At 43.5% G+C, this 17,658-nt stretch overlaps 1 protein-coding gene across 2 annotated transcripts; it reads left to right on the top strand.

The window, feature by feature from the left end:
* The first annotated feature begins 509 nt into the window (after positions 1-509).
* fbxl3l (F-box and leucine-rich repeat protein 3, like) lies at positions 510-9,387 on the top strand. Of its 2 annotated transcripts, none has more exons than XM_049027969.1 (5): positions 510-855; positions 4,609-4,987; positions 5,126-5,248; positions 5,344-5,515; positions 6,116-9,387. In XM_049027969.1, the coding sequence occupies exons 1-5, from the start codon at positions 797-799 to the stop codon at positions 6,757-6,759; spliced, it is 1,377 nt and encodes a 458-aa protein (XP_048883926.1). In that variant the 5' UTR covers positions 510-796; the 3' UTR covers positions 6,760-9,387. The 2 variants fall into 2 exon arrangements, with proteins under 2 accessions (XP_048883926.1, XP_048883927.1); XM_049027970.1 differs by lacking the exon at positions 510-855 and adding an exon at positions 1,373-1,746.
* Positions 9,388-17,658: the final 8,271 nt, after the last annotated feature.

The raw sequence follows: 17,658 nt of genomic DNA, 5'->3' as shown, positions 1-17,658 counted from the left end.
CGCAGATACGGCCTCTTAATAATGCAGGTTCTTTTTGCTGCTTGCACTGACGAGTCGCTTGTTTCCCATATTCGAGCTACTGCTGCCTGACACACTGACCTACTTTCGGAGCTAATCGCCTCCTGGGAGCTCATGAGTAATGCATTCAGCAAATGGCTTGAATTTTAAAACCTATGTGTTTTTAATGAAAATAATCACACCCGGAATAAGCAACAGTAATCATAGTAATAATAATATTGTATAATTGAACCCGTATTCAATATGTTGTGCACAGATTACATGCAAGGCATTTAATTCATGTAGAGTGAATCATCATCTCATATAAGCATGTTTGCCTAATGTTCACGGTCCCGCCATCGTCATAATTTGTCTAAATTTAAAATTTTCAGAGGATTAACATCCACTTCTATAACACTAATAACAACATGTATAAACACGTACACCAGTCTGCCCAATAGGAGGCTGGTGAACAAATCGGAGTCTGCGATCAATGGTGGCCTGACTTGTCAATCAAGGTATATTTTTTTAACTCAAAGCTTTGATTCACACAGCACCGGCAAACAAGTTTACAGCGGGTCTGGACGGCTGATTGTAATTCAGAGAAATACAGTTTAAACTAAATGCGTGAAACAAATTCATGTAAGCTGTATAATTCCATAACTGATTAAACTGTATTAGGGTTTATTAATATTTGCGATTTTATTCTGTTGACACTTATAGACTTGAGGGTTTATGATACGTATTTTGAGCAGAAGTAACATAAAAGCAGTAACACTGGAAGAGGAGAAGACGTCACATGGCTACAGCCACTACGATTAATTACTATACGAATTACAGCCGCTCGAGACCTTGTAGGTGAGTAACCTGCAGTAAATTGGGGTAAATCGCCTTGTACATCTTCCAGAAGAGCGCGTTTGTCATGTAAATGATTTCTGTGATCAAGTCAATTCTGCCATATGTACAGGACATAGATGATTGAAATTATCTACATTTAGTGACCTGTTATTGTTTGTTAATGTTAGGAATTACAGGGCATTACGAAATGTTCGGTATTATTCATACCACGACGATAAATCCATGCGATTGGTTTATTGTGTCGCACAATGTTGTTATGAAAGGTTATTATTTGATTTCCTATTTCGCAATGAATTCCTTTCTTTAACTAGTACACTTATTGTAAGTACACAGAAGCGAAATATGAGAAGTCATTGATACTACATGACAAAATAAGGTTTTTTAGGAAGTCACAGAAGTGGTATTTGTTTTTATAGTTCAATCTCTTCGTCCTGTAAACTATTGGAAACAGTAAAGTAAGATTGTGTTTTCCAGTAAATAAGAGTAATAAGAGTAATAACATGATAAAATTAAATATTTTATAAATTGCTTTGTCCCAAACCACGTTCGTGCTTATTTATACGCAGAGTCGTTCCTGACGTGGCCCTGCGTTTTATTGGAGGAAAGCAAGCGCCTCTTCTACGTCATTCTGCGCTAGGGCGCCTGGCGCTTAAGGGAAATCCATGTTTCGCGGCGCTCACGTGCAGCCGGCGCTCGAGCCTCCAGCCCCATGCTGTCTATTGGGCTTGCTGCCAGGAGGGAGGCTGGCCTATATCCTAAAGGGAGAGATCTGGGGTAATCTGCGGCGATGACGTCTCTTAGGAGTAGGGGTGGCGCAGCAGCAAATACAACATGACTTAGGGGGATTTTTCTTCCTAGGAAGAATCAGGAAACGAACCAAGCAAAATCCGAGTAAGTTAGTATGGGCGCCTTATTATCTGATCTGAAATACCACCGCAGTATCATGAAATTCGCTAAAACAGCTTGATTATAAGCAATTTTGAGGCTACTTGGAAGCACTTCGGGCTGTTTGTTTATTGGGCAGTGATCATTTTGCTGAATAATAAAGCCAATGTTCCTGTTTACGTTAGATTGAAACATTATTTGCAGTTCTGGGCTGTAGGATGCAATATGAAAGTTTGCATCAGTGTTGTCATTTGTTTCACAGTTAGCTGTCAAAATGTATTTCAGCGTGTCGTGTTCCCTTTGAACACCTTCAAAAGTAATTAAAAGCATTCTGAAAGCATGGTTTGATATGAAATTTTAAGCCGCGTAAGCCTTCTAATCATTATTAATAGCTGCAGTCGTTGTCACAGTACAGTATATCCCGTACATATGTTTCAGAAGATTTTAAGAGGACTCGCCCCGCAGTGCAACAACATCACACGGTTATGGCGAGCTGTATGTTTCTATTCATCCTAATCAAAATTCACATTCTTTTTCGTACCGCTGGGGTCCCACTGCATGATAATTGGCCACATCGCCGAGATGAATGATCTTGTTGCTTGCATTTGTTAAAACCAGTATTTGGGTGGCGAGACACAAATAATTTATGATTAATTTATTTTCACCAGAAGATAATTACAGCTACTGAACTAAATGAACATTAAGTGTTCATATCAGATGTTGGGATTCCTTCTTATTGTTGGAGATGCTGACTGATAAAACCAATACTGCAATAACGTCATTATGAGTAATGATTATATGGTTACTAGTAGTATTACAACCAGTACTAGTAAATATATAGTAATGATACTCATACAGAACTGTGCACAAGTCTTATGCAGTCAAACAAAATGTTTAAAGCTGTGTATCTGCATAGTAAGATAAAGTAAGTGTATCTTTGCTCAGAAAACAGCACAATTTAACATTAGAACATATATTAATAGATATTATCATTAACACAGTAAAAGCAACAAGATTTTTTTTCTCTCTTCCTAAAAGTTGATAGCTTATTGGATGGCTAGATGAACACCGCTTCAGTTCCCAAACCTCTCCTCAGGGGCACCTCAACCATTCCATGCATGCATAAAATTTCGCCACCAGCTTAATTAATTAACTTAATTCATTAAATAACTCAATGAGGAATTAATTTGCCAAACGGTGTGCTAGTGGTACTAGTCAAAAAATACATGGGTGTGTTGGATGGTCACTGCAAACTTTGGGATGACTTTAGGAGAGCTGATGAAGTGGCTAAGCTGACACTTTGACTGACATAATGCCGAAGTTTTACACCAACATGAAGATCATATAAAAATTTTCTTTGACTGCCTCAGATTTTTGCACAGTACTGTAAATACAGATGCTTCTGTACTTGCGAATTTTCAACTTCCGAACTTTCAGACATACGAACGAAAAGGACCGTAAGGGCTCCCGCAACATCAAATTTTGTTCTGCACGCCAATTCCGCCTAGTATGAATTCTGGCTGCTACTCCCGCCACACGCAGTGTAGCGTGCGTACTACCAGCATCCCGGGTCTATGTACTTGCGTATCGGTTAGACGTGCTTTCTTGAGATTAGTGTGTTTTAGGATGAGACATGTATTGACATTATATCATACTTACTCATGCATGCAGATTTGAGTACCCTTAAAATGATGTTGAATAATGACTTACGAACACTTCAATTCACGAACGGCCGTTCAGAATGTACCTCGTTCGTAAGTAGAGGAGCATCTGTACTGATAAAAGTTGACAGATGGAGAAACACATGTTGAGGTTGTTGTGATGCCATAAAGCATCTGAATGTCACGCTTGGCTTAGTATGATCCGGAGTGGCCTTCAGGCTGTGGGGGTCAGCTGTTAGGTCACAATCTGTTCAGTGAGAATAAAATGAAAGTAGGTGAGTGTGACACCATCATAAGCTGCTGCCTCCATCCATCCACCTTGCCTGAGCATCAGGTGGGTCAGTGTTCCTCACTCGTATCCTCGTGCACATGTTTGCTCCTTCCCAGAGGACTGGGCTGAGAAATGGTGGTCCAGGTCCTATGTGAGGTAACACAGCTGCAACCACATGGGAGAGTCTCTGGCCAGCATTTGACATGGAGGCTCGGCACAAAAGAAAATGCTGAAATGTGGAGCAGGGTAAACCACCATAGAATAGGGAGACCGGACACGCCATGCTTTATGTCCTGATGATGAAAATGATGTCAGCAACATGAATTATTAAAAACTGCATTTTATGGCTGGTGGTCAGGAACTGGTCAAATTTTGAGACACCTCGTACCAAAACTGAAGCAACACTGCTTACTGGCAGCAAAGGGAAGGGTGACTGCAGAAGACACGTGACCTTGTGAATTTGATAACTCAATAAGTATTTGATGGATCTTATTGTCACTTCACAAAAACGTTATATGGGTGAAGATCTGCATGTGATTTCAGTTTGAGACACTTCACACTAATGTTGACGTAACACTGCATAGTAGCGACAATGGAAAGGATGGTTACAGAAGACATTTGGTATTATGAACAGAGAAACTCCAGAAGTCTTTTACGGATCTTTTTCAAATTTTCGAGACACATTGTATGTAAGGTGACTTTGGGTGACAACAGCATCAAATTTTTAGTTTGGTTGTTTTCATTTACTCTCTATACAGCACTTCGGTCAACAAAGGTTATTTTTAAGTGTTTTATAAATAAAGTTTGTTTACTTGCTCACCTAACTTTTCATTAGGAAATGTAATATAATACTGGGAAATCCATGATTGGACCAGTATGTCCTCCTTAGTGTCAGGATCTGATCTGGGTCACTTTTCTTTCTTTTTTTTTTTACAGGATGAAGCGAGGAAGATTAAATATCAAGCCAGATAGCGAAATCCTTCCCACTCGTGACGGGGCAGTGAAGCGATGTAGGAGTGCAGCGGTGGGCTTCTTCCGTGGCCAGTCCCAGCAACACGACAGCGTGGAGAACTGGGGCAACCTGCCTCACCACGTAGTGCTGCACATCTTCCAGTACCTGTCCCTGGTGGACCGTGCCCGTGCCTCCTCGGTGTGCCGCCGCTGGAACGACGTCTTCCACATCCCCGACCTGTGGCGGAGGTTCGAGTTTGAGCTGAACCAGCCGGCCACATCCTACCTGAAGTCCACCCACCCCGACCTGATCCAGCAGATTATCAAGAAACACGCTCAGCATCTGCAGTATGTCAGCTTCAAGGTAAGGCTCCCTGCCTTATGCTGAGTGTGCACAGCAGGCGTCACCTATCAGGGCATCTAGTCTTCGCCGAGGAAATGCTGCCAGCATGTAAAATGGACTCTTTTTGGCATTTAGTTAACTGAAGACCTGCACTTTCAGGTTGACAGCTGCACAGAGTCTGCAGAGGCAGCTTGTGACATCCTGTCCCAACTGGTCAATTGCACCATCAAGACCCTGGGACTCATCTCCACAGCGAGGCCCAGCTTCATGAACGTTTCCCAGGTAGGGCCCAGCCAAGCTGGCTTGGACAGCGATGGAGTCAGACAGTGGGGCCAAACTGCGAGCCAAAGATGTGCCTGTTTCTGTTCCTCCCGCAGTCGCACTTTGTCTCAGCGCTGACTGTGGTGTTCGTAAACTCCAAGTCCCTGTCGTCTATAAAGATTGACGATACGCCCGTGGATGATCCGTCCCTGAAGGTACTCGTGGCCAACAACAGTGACACGCTCAAGTTGCTGAAGATGAGCAGCTGTCCTCACGTTTCACCCGCAGGTGGGTCCGGCTGTGACGCCAGTCGCTGACATCAGAGGTCTGTGCTTTTTATAACCCTGATTCTGTGTTCAGTGCCTTCGAACAGATCAGCTGGGATTAACCACATGAGTCCATGGCTCAGGAGTTTGTAGAAAGCGGTTACGTTAACTGAGTGACAGAAGACATTTACTCAGAATGTGCCATTTTATCGAAAGTACTAAGTGCAAGGTGAGCTATAAGGCCAGCTATTAAGCTGCTAAGGTAATGTAATCTGGTTCACTCACCAAAATGCTGAGTGAAATAGTTTTGGTTTATTCTGGGCAACATTACAGATGAACTACAATCTACAGACTTCACATTATATATATTTTGATCTCTGAATCGTATGCAAACAGACATAATAAAAGATATGCGTTCACTTTCACGGGTGCAGCAACAGCTCATGTTGTTCTTGAGAACATGTCTTTTGAAGGATCTAGCTGCAGGTCTATTGAGCAAAGTCTTTAACCGGAATTGCTCCAGTAAATGATACAGTTGCATGCAGTTGTAAGTTGCTAAGTAGCTAAACTGTAATGTAGCATCTTAGCTTGCTGAGGTCCTTCAGGCCTTCTGTATCTGCAGGCATCCTCTGTGTAGCAGACCAGTGTCACGGGCTCCGGGAGCTGGCTCTCAACTACCACCTGCTGAGCGACGAGCTGCTGTTAGCCCTCTCCTCGGAGAAGCACGTGCACCTGGAGCACCTGCGCATCGACGTGGTGAGCGAGAACCCAGGCCAGACGCAGTTCCACACCATCAAGAGGAGCAGCTGGGACGCCATGGTGCACCACTCGCCCAAGGTCAACATCGTCATGTACTTCTTCCTCTATGAGGAGGAGTTCGACCCCTTCTTCTGCGAAGAGACGCCCGTCACCCATCTCTACTTCGGCCGGGCCGTCAGCAAGGAGATGCTGGGCCGCATCGGGCTTAACTGCCCCCGGCTGGTGGAGCTGGTGGTGTGCGCCAACGGACTGGAGCCGCTGGACGAGGAGCTGATCCGCATCGCCGAGCGCTGCAAGAACCTGACGGCCGTCGGGCTCGGCGAGTGCGAGGTCACCTGCAGCGGCTTCGTCGAGTTCGTCAAGATGTGCGGCGGCCGCCTCACCCAGCTCTCCATCATGGAGGAGGTGCTCGTCCCGGACAACAGCTGCAGCTTGGAGCAGATCCACAACGAGGTGTCCAAGTACCTGGGCCGCATGTGGTTTCCTGACATGATGCCCACCTGGTAGACCAGCCCAACAGGAGCATTGTCTCATGTCTGCTCCTTCCTGGTACAGCTGTTGAGCTGTTATATGTCCGTCGCCTTGTCATGTCTTATTTAATATGTGTAGTTGTGCAGTTTTAGGAAGTATTCATTAAAAATGAATGGTGTTAAAAATTCTCCTGGATGAGAGACTAACATGCAAGATACATATTCCATCCATCCATTTTCTGTAACTGCTTGCCGGTTGCGGGGGTGGGTCCGGAACCTATCCCAGAGGCTACGAGTGCAAGCAAGATACATTTTATTAAATGCACTGTAACCCTAATAAGCAGCACTGATATTTGTATGTCGGTGTATAAACCCATTGTCAACAGTCAGAAATATGAGGTCTGACTGACTCAATTTTTATTTACTCCATCATATAAAAGAGTAGGAAGCCATATCCATCCAACCATCGTCCGTCCATCCATCCATTTTCCAAACCGCTTATCCTACTGGGTCGCGGGGGGTCCGGAGCCTATCCCGGAAGCAATGGGCACGAGGCAGGGAACAACCCAGGATGGGGGGCCAGCCCATCACAGAGGAAGCCATATGTACAGGAAAATGTTTGTCTTTCATCTATAAATTCAAGGCACTTGAAATATTTAAAATATTAAGTGTATATTTTTAGCATTGTCTTTTTTGTTCATTTGGTGTTTGTTCAGGGTAACTACAGTGACATCGCTGCATTTCTGTACGTCATATAACAGCTTTTCTTAAGCACGGTCGTATGGCATGCAATATGCTTCTACTGGTAAGCGGTTGGAAGATTCTCCAAGGTGATGAAAAGAAAACAGGAAATCCAGTTTTGAAATTCGAAAAAAAAGAAACGCATGTCCCCCAAGTCCTGTGAGAATGACCTTAACAAAAAAATAACTCGGGTAACTGGTCCTACTTTTAGCAGCAGAGACAGAGGTGGGTTCCCCTTATGTTAGCCAGACATTTGTAGGTCAGTTTGTCAGGCCTACATCCATTGCACTGCAAAGCCGCCTTTCTCAGTGTAATTGTGGCTGCAGCACCTTCAGAATATGCACCATCTGTGCAGTTCCTGTTCCATGGTTTCTTCTGGCTTCCCCTACCCTGGCTTTAATACCACGATACAATGGTGACGTCAGCCACTGCAGTTGTCACTGATTGGCTGAGTGAATTGCTTACTCATGCATTACTAACACGAGAGGTGCGTTTTTATATAATAGTAGATTTGTTTTTGGTGTAGCATTGGGTAGTGTATGCTTTTATAGGGGGGTGTCTCTCTTTGAAAGGGGAGCTGATATTGCCAAAATGTCTAATATTTAGGTACACAGCTCTCTATTAAAGATATACCACAAAGGTGTTTACTTTTGGTGTCAGATTAGTTTGGTGTGCTAGCAAAAGCATAGTGTGCTAGCAAAGCACAATTTGACCTGTGCTATGAATTTTGATTCGTGCCATAAATACCGTTAAGTAGTGATGGACAAAATGACACTTTATGAACCATTTGCTATAATATTTTTCCCCACTAGATGGTGCACTCTGGTCAAAAAAAAAAGGGCACAAGCTGTGCCCCAAAGCAAGTGAAGAGCACCCTCCAGTGGGATCAACAAATACAGCAAATGGTTATGGAGGCTTCGTTGTATCCATTGCTATGATTAAGATTCTTTAAAGGTAGTATTGATGGTGTTGCTCATAAAGACCAGTAGCAAATCCACATCTGTAGGTGAACTGATAGGACTGCATGCAGCAGAAAGAACAGAGAGGCTTGGATCAGGACTGGCCAGCACTGCCTTGGTTCTCATGAGAGTAACACTTCTGCAGTCTTTGCTGCATCTTTGTAGTCGCTCTGTGTACCTTTGCAGTGGAGTGTGCAGATCTGCGACATCCAATAGATGGAGACATGCCGATAAACTGATCATGAACTGCTTCATCGCAAAGAATTCATGTTCGGACTGCTAAATTTCAGCTGCTTTGAATAGTGTTATGGAAGCGCCTGGTTCTTTTAAGTTATGCTATTAAAATTGTTGCAAATAGCCCCAAAAATCCTTTTGTTTTCATTGCTCCAGGACGTGGTTTACACTGGCCCCTCAAAACATCCATTTTCACTACTTCAAGAGGTTAATTCAGCATGTCGTAATAAATGCTCCCCCAATGAAATCACACTTAGATACATGGGCTTTTTTGAATTTGCCATGTGGCTTGGCATCATTTGTAGATTTCTGAGGCATTGTGGGTAATAGTGCTCCAATCACACTCCTCATCCATCACCTCTGCCAGGTCTGAAGGACCTGAAAGCTTCAGGCCTGAGTGCATCACGCAAAGCACCACAGCAGCTTATTCATCCTACTTTGGCTTTTGGTTTTGACCCACTAATGTTCCTGAGAAAAGGCCGGTGGGTGAGCAGAGAGCAGCCACAATGCCTGATGGACGCCTCTGCTCTCAGAGTCACAGGGCCACATGGCTGAAATTAAGTCCACCAGCACAAACACATTGCCATTTAGGGTTCATTCATCCTTCTTGATTCGCCTGTGCCATGTCACGCAGGAACAGAAGTCTCCGAGCTGGGCCGTGGACATTTTCACACTGTGAATTTGATTAATTCGCCAATTTAATTTCCTTTTATTCTTTTTCTCTCCCTGACAAGGACATTGATATTGTAATTGTTGTTCATGGTCCATAATAAGTCCTGATGAGACCCTGGCACGAAGATTAACACATGCATTGTGTAAATCTGGGTTTCTCAACCATTCCAAGCAGACGATCCTGCTGCTCCCCATTTATCATGTCAGGGGGTGGGGTGGGGGGGTCCCGGTCCCCTCGGAAAACTTTGCCAGTTGGGGCCAGGACTTCTAGAGAGCGAGCTGATTTCCTGCCAAAGTTCCACAGACCAGTGGTTGAGAATCCCTGGTCTAAATTACAGAGAAAGGGTTTGTCACAGTTTCACTACAAAATTCATTCACTACTCTGTGATATCTTCTGGAAAAGTTGGAAGATATCATGGGTGAAGATGTTGTAGCTTTGAAGTGCTGGTCATTCCCTCTAAAGACCGAATTTCCATTCTGCATCATTATCTTCTCACCAAGCTTCATGTAGGCTGACAAGGCCCCATTGTTTCAGTCACAGCAGGACCTGGAAATACTGAAATATGTCTAAATAAATCAATACCTGGAAAAGCACCATTCTCCGCTTAATATGTCAGCTTTGTGTCAATGCAATCCTTGCATCTCTGAGTTATTTAACAGTTCATGCAAAAGTGATTAATGCACCTGAAATGATTAGGTGTCATCACCATGGTGAATGCTGACATTTTGATCAAAATGCAGTTTTTACAATGCTATTTAAAAACGTTACACACACACGTATATATTGAGGATTTCTGAAAATTCCACTTACGTGCTGCAGTTGTAACTATACTAGAGTTTCCTGAAGCTTTGTCATTACTATTGTTTCTGACGGAGTTTCCAGAGCAGCCACTAGAGGGAGACAGAGACAATGTATTATTATAATTATTATTATTATATAATGATGATGATGATGATGATAATAATAATAATAAGCAAGTGAAATGTGAAATACCCATAGACAAAAGTTCCAGGTTAATAGAAGTTTTCCTGTGATTTAACAATTTGAACATTTTAAGGTATAAAATTAGTTAGATGATGCTAGACTGAAGAAAAGTATTTCAAAGAAACACATTATCATTTAACATTATGGGTTTCCCTCAGCAAGGATCATGTTATTTAAGCCCCAAATTGTCCACTAGGTGACAGAAGAGATTCACAAGAACTGGAGGTTGTTCATTCCACAATCTGAGTGAAGGACAACGAACTCACAGAGATGACTACGTCATCTGATTCTGATATATCTATAATAATGAGTAAACATATATTTGTGATTAATTGTAACTGCTGTAACACATTGCCAATGAAATGCCTAAATTATTGCTGATATGGTACATATATATTTTCGTATATTTTTTACTTAAATGCCTAGATAAATCTCAAAGTTCCATGTCTGAAATGGGTCTCTGCTGTCTGTGAATGAGAACCACGGAGTGCTGTTTTGTTTCTGAGGTAATATAACAAAGATCTAAGACAGGGACGCTTGTAACCAGCGGCGCTACAAATTTGCCATTAAAGGCATTTTACTGTAAACTGTATTAACAGCAGTTACAAACTGGCAGCATGAGGGGGCTGACGGTGAGTGGGAGAGCCAAAAAGCAGGCAGGGTGCGTGAAAGAGGTGCTTTATCAAATATCTGCAGAGCACTTGCTGTGCGACCCCACGTCCTGGCAGCCAACCTTGGCTATGGAGACGAGCACAATAACGTCTTATCTCACAATTACAGCAGCCTGAGCTGGTGTAACTGCATCTTTCTGAGGGCTACTTTTGCAACAATTTAAGAAAAGCTACAAATCACAGTACAAGAAGGGCCATAATAAGATGGACCATAGTAAGAAGGGCCATGGTAAGAAGGGCCATAATAAGAAGGGCCATAGTAAGAAGGGCCATAGTAAGAAGGGCCATAATAAGAAGGGCCATAGTAAGAAGGGCCATAATAAGAAGGGCCATAATAAGAAGGGCCATAGTAAGAAGGGCCATAGTAAGAAGGGCCATAATAAGAAGGGCCATAGTAAGAAGGGGCCATAATAAGAAGGGCCATAGTAAGAAGAGCCATAGTAAAAAGGGCCATAATAAGAAGGGCCATAGTAAGAAGGGCCATAGTAAGAAGGGGCCATAATAAGAAGGGCCATAGTAAGAAGGGGCCATAATAAGAAGGGCCATAGTAAGAAGGGGCCATAATAAGAAGGGCCATAGTAAGAAGGGGCCATAATAAGAAGGGCCATAGTAAGAAGGGCCATAGTAAGAAGGGCCATAATAAGAAGGGCCATAGTAAGAAGGGCCATAATAAGAAGGGCCATAATAAGATGGGCCATGGTAAGAAGGGCCATAATAAGAAGGGCCATAATAAGAAGGGCCATAGTAAGAAGAGCCATAGTAAAAAGGGCCATAATAAGAAGGGCCATAGTAAGAAGGGCCATAGTAAGAAGGGGCCATAATAAGAAGGGCCATAGTAAGAAGGGGCCATAATAAGAAGGGCCATAGTAAGAAGGGGCCATAATAAGAAGGGCCATAGTAAGAAGGGGCCATAATAAGAAGGGCCATAGTAAGAAGGGGCCATAATAAGATGGACCATAGTAAGAAGGGGCCATAATAAGATGGACCATAGTAAGAAGGGGCCATAATAAGAAGGGCCATAGTAAGAAGGGGCCATAATAAGAAGGGCCATAGTAAGAAGGGGCCATAATAAGATGGACCATAGTAAGAAGGGGCCATAATAAGATGGACCATAGTAAGAAGGGGCCATAATAAGAAGGGCCATAGTAAGAAGGGGCCATAATAAGAAGGGCCATAGTAAGAAGGGCCATAATAAGATGGGCCATAGCAAGAAGGGCCATAATAAGAAGGGCCATAATAAGAAGGGCCATAATAAGAAGGGCCATAGTAAGAAGGGCCATAATAAGATGGGCCATAGTAAGAAGGGCCATAATAAGAAGGGCCATAGTAAGAAGGGGCCATAATAAGAAGGGCCATAGTAAGAAGGGGCCATAATAAGAAGGGCCATAGTAAGAAGGGCCATAATAAGATGGACCATAGTAAGAAGGGGCCATAATAAGAAGGGCCATAGTAAGAAGGGGCCATAATAAGAAGGGCCATAGTAAGAAGGGGCCATAATAAGATGGACCATAGTAAGAAGGGCCATGGTAAGAAGGGCCATAGTAAGAAGGGCCATAATAAGAAGGGCCATAGTAAGAAGGGGCCATAATAAGAAGGGCCATAGTAAGAAGGGGCCATAATAAGAAGGGCCATAGTAAGAAGGGCCATGGTAAGAAGGGCCATAGTAAGAAGGGCCATAATAAGAAGGGCCATAGTAAGAAGGGCCATAGTAAGAAGGGGCCATAATAAGAAGGGCCATAGTAAGAAGGGGCCATAATAAGAAGGGCCATAGTAAGAAGGGGCCATAATAAGAAGGGCCATAGTAAGAAGGGGCCATAATAAGAAGGGCCATAGTAAGAAGGGGCCATAATAAGATGGACCATAGTAAGAAGGGGCCATAATAAGAAGGGCCATAGTAAGAAGGGGCCATAATAAGATGGACCATAGTAAGAAGGGCCATGGTAAGAAGGGCCATAATAAGAAGGGCCATAGTAAGAAGGGCCATAGTAAGAAGGGCCATAATAAGAAGGGCCATAGTAAGAAGGGCCATAATAAGAAGGGCCATAGTAAGAAGAGCCATAGTAAAAAGGGCCATAATAAGAAGGGCCATAGTAAGAAGGGGCCATAATAAGAAGGGCCATAGCAAGAAGGGCCATAATAAGAAGGGCCATAATAAGAAGGGCCATAGTAAGAAGGGCCATAATAAGAAGGGCCATAGTAAGAAGGGCCATAATAAGATGGGCCATAGCAAGAAGGGCCATAATAAGAAGGGCCATAATAAGAAGGGCCATAGTAAGAAGGGCCATAATAAGATGGGCCATGGTAAGAAGGGCCATAGTAAGAAGGGCCATAATAAGAAGGGCCATAGTAAGAAGGGCCATAATAAGATGGGCCATGGTAAGAAGGGCCATAGTAAGAAGGGCCATAATAAGAAGGGCCATAGTAAGAAGGGGCCATAATAAGAAGGGCCATAGTAAGAAGGGGCCATAATAAGAAGGGCCATAGTAAGAAGGGGCCATAATAAGAAGGGCCATAATAAGAAGGGCCATAGTAAGAAGGGGCCATAATAAGAAGGGCCATAGCAAGAAGGGCCATAATAAGAAGGGCCATAATAAGAAGGGCCATAATAAGAAGGGCCATAGTAAGAAGGGGCCATAATAAGAAGGGCCATAGTAAGAAGGGCCATAATAAGAAGGGGCCATAATAAGAAGGGCCATAATAAGAAGGGCCATAGTAAGAAGGGGCCATAATAAGAAGGGCCATAATAAGAAGGGCCATAGTAAGAAGAGCCATAGTAAAAAGGGCCATAATAAGAAGGGCCATAGTAAGAAGGGCCATAGTAAGAAGGGGCCATAATAAGATGGACCATAGTAAGAAGGGGCCATAATAAGAAGGGCCATAGCAAGAAGGGCCATAATAAGAAGGGCCATAATAAGAAGGGCCATAGTAAGAAGGGGCCATAATAAGAAGGGCCATAGCAAGAAGGGCCATAATAAGAAGGGCCATAATAAGAAGGGCCATAATAAGAAGGGCCATAGTAAGAAGGGGCCATAATAAGAAGGGCCATAGTAAGAAGGGCCATAATAAGAAGGGGCCATAATAAGAAGGGCCATAATAAGAAGGGCCATAGTAAGAAGGGCCATAGTAAGAAGGGGCCATAATAAGAAGGGCCATAGTAAGAAGGGCCATAGTAAGAAGGGGCCATAATAAGAAGGGCCATGGTAAGAAGGGCTATAGTAAGAAGGGCCATAGTAAGAAGGGCCATAGTAAGAAGGGGCCATAATAAGAAGGGCCATAATAAGAAGGGCCATAGTAAGAAGGGCCATAGTAAGAAGGGGCCATAATAAGAAGGGCCATAGTAAGAAGGGGCCATAATAAGAAGGGCCATAATAAGAAGGGCCATAGTAAGAAGAGCCATAGTAAAAAGGGCCATAATAAGAAGGGCCATAGTAAGAAGGGCCATAGTAAGAAGGGGCCATAATAAGAAGGGCCATAGTAAGAAGGGCCATAGTAAGAAGGGGCCATAATAAGAAGGGCCATGGTAAGAAGGGCTATAGTAAGAAGGGCCATAGTAAGAAGGGCCATAATAAGAAGGGCTATAGTAAGAAGGGCCACAGTAAGAAGGGCCATAATAAGAAGGGCCATAGTAAGAAGGGCCATAATAAGATGGGCCATAGTAAGAAGGGCCATAATAAGAAGGGCCATAATAAGATGGGCCATGGTAAGAAGGGCCATAGTAAGAAGGGCCATAATAAGAAAGGCCATAGTAAGAAGGGCCATAATAAGATGGGCCATAGTAAGAAGGGCCATAATAAGAAGGGCCATAATAAGATGGGCCATAGTAAGAAGGGCCATAGTAAGAAGGGCCATAGTAAGAAGGGCCATAATAAGAAAGGCCATAGTAAGAAGGGCCATAATAAGATGGGCCATAGTAAGAAGGGCCATAATAAGAAGGGCCATAATAAGATGGGCCATGGTAAGAAGGGCCATAGTAAGAAGGGCCATAGTAAGAAGGGCCATAGTAAGAAGGGCCATAGTAAGAAGGGCCCATAATAAGAAGGGCCATGGTAAGAAGGGCCATAATAAGATGGGCCATAGTAAGAAGGGGCCATAATAAGATGGGCCATGGTAAGAAGGGCCATAGTAAGAAGGGCCATAGTAAGAAGGGCCATAATAAGAAGGGCCATAGTAAGAAGGGCCCATAATAAGAAGGGCCATAATAAGAAGGGCCATAGTAAGAAGGGCCATAATAAGAAGGGCCATAGTAAGAAGGGGCCATAATAAGAAGGGCCATAGTAAGAAGGGCCATAGCAAGAAGGGCTATAATAAGAAGGGCCATAGTAAGAAGGGCCATAATAAGATGGGCCATGGTAAGAAGGGCCATAGTAAGAAGGGCCATAGTAAGAAGGGCCATAATAAGAAGGGCCATAGTAAGAAGGGCCCATAATAAGAAGGGCCATAATAAGAAGGGCCATAGTAAGAAGGGCCCATAATAAGAAGGGCCATGGTAAGAAGGGCCATAATAAGATGGGCCATAATAAGAAGGGCCATAGTAAGAAGGGCCATAATAAGAAGGGCCATAGTAAGAAGGGGCCATAATAAGAAGGGCCATAGTAAGAAGGGCCATAATAAGAAGGGCCATAGTAAGAAGGGCCATAATAAGAAGGGCCATAGTAAGAAGGGCCATAGCAAGAAGGGCTATAATAAGAAGGGCCATGGTAAGAAGGGCCATAATAAGAAGGGCCATAGCAAGAAGGGCCATAATAAGAAGGGCCATAGTAAGAAGGGGCCATAATAAGAAGGGCCATGGTAAGAAGGGCCATAGTAAGAAGGGCCATAATAAGAAGGGCCATAGTAAGAAGGGGCCATAATAAGAAGGGCCATAATAAGAAGGGCCATAGTAAGAAGGGGCCATAATAAGAAGGGCCATGGTAAGAAGGGCCATAATAAGATGGACCATAGTAAGAAGGGCCATAATAAGAAGGGCCATAGTAAGAAGGGGCCATAATAAGAAGGGCCATAGTAAGAAGGGCCATAATAAGAAGGGCCATAGTAAGAAGGGCCATAATAAGATGGGCCATAGCAAGAAGGGCCATAATAAGAAGGGCCATAATAAGAAGGGCCATAGTAAGAAGGGCCATAATAAGATGGGCCATGGTAAGAAGGGCCATAGTAAGAAGGGCCATAATAAGAAGGGCCATAGTAAGAAGGGCCATAATAAGATGGGCCATGGTAAGAAGGGCCATAGTAAGAAGGGCCATAATAAGAAGGGCCATAGTAAGAAGGGGCCATAATAAGAAGGGCCATAGTAAGAAGGGGCCATAATAAGAAGGGCCATAGTAAGAAGGGGCCATAATAAGAAGGGCCATAATAAGAAGGGCCATAGTAAGAAGGGGCCATAATAAGAAGGGCCATAGCAAGAAGGGCCATAATAAGAAGGGCCATAATAAGAAGGGCCATAATAAGAAGGGCCATAGTAAGAAGGGGCCATAATAAGAAGGGCCATAGTAAGAAGGGCCATAATAAGAAGGGGCCATAATAAGAAGGGCCATAATAAGAAGGGCCATAGTAAGAAGGGGCCATAATAAGAAGGGCCATAATAAGAAGGGCCATAGTAAGAAGAGCCATAGTAAAAAGGGCCATAATAAGAAGGGCCATAGTAAGAAGGGCCATAGTAAGAAGGGGCCATAATAAGATGGACCATAGTAAGAAGGGGCCATAATAAGAAGGGCCATAGCAAGAAGGGCCATAATAAGAAGGGCCATAATAAGAAGGGCCATAGTAAGAAGGGGCCATAATAAGAAGGGCCATAGCAAGAAGGGCCATAATAAGAAGGGCCATAATAAGAAGGGCCATAATAAGAAGGGCCATAGTAAGAAGGGGCCATAATAAGAAGGGCCATAGTAAGAAGGGCCATAATAAGAAGGGGCCATAATAAGAAGGGCCATAATAAGAAGGGCCATAGTAAGAAGGGCCATAGTAAGAAGGGGCCATAATAAGAAGGGCCATAGTAAGAAGGGCCATAGTAAGAAGGGGCCATAATAAGAAGGGCCATGGTAAGAAGGGCTATAGTAAGAAGGGCCATAGTAAGAAGGGCCATAGTAAGAAGGGGCCATAATAAGAAGGGCCATAATAAGAAGGGCCATAGTAAGAAGGGCCATAGTAAGAAGGGGCCATAATAAGAAGGGCCATAGTAAGAAGGGGCCATAATAAGAAGGGCCATAATAAGAAGGGCCATAGTAAGAAGAGCCATAGTAAAAAGGGCCATAATAAGAAGGGCCATAGTAAGAAGGGCCATAGTAAGAAGGGGCCATAATAAGAAGGGCCATAGTAAGAAGGGCCATAGTAAGAAGGGGCCATAATAAGAAGGGCCATGGTAAGAAGGGCTATAGTAAGAAGGGCCATAGTAAGAAGGGCCATAATAAGAAGGGCTATAGTAAGAAGGGCCACAGTAAGAAGGGCCATAATAAGAAGGGCCATAGTAAGAAGGGCCATAATAAGATGGGCCATAGTAAGAAGGGCCATAATAAGAAGGGCCATAATAAGATGGGCCATGGTAAGAAGGGCCATAGTAAGAAGGGCCATAATAAGAAAGGCCATAGTAAGAAGGGCCATAATAAGATGGGCCATAGTAAGAAGGGCCATAATAAGAAGGGCCATAATAAGATGGGCCATAGTAAGAAGGGCCATAGTAA

Source organism: Brienomyrus brachyistius, chromosome 10 (assembly GCF_023856365.1).
Source record: "Brienomyrus brachyistius isolate T26 chromosome 10, BBRACH_0.4, whole genome shotgun sequence".
NCBI lineage: Eukaryota > Metazoa > Chordata > Actinopteri > Osteoglossiformes > Mormyridae > Brienomyrus > Brienomyrus brachyistius.
Note: the sequence above shows the minus strand (reverse complement) of the source record. Positions and strands in the feature narration are given on the sequence as shown.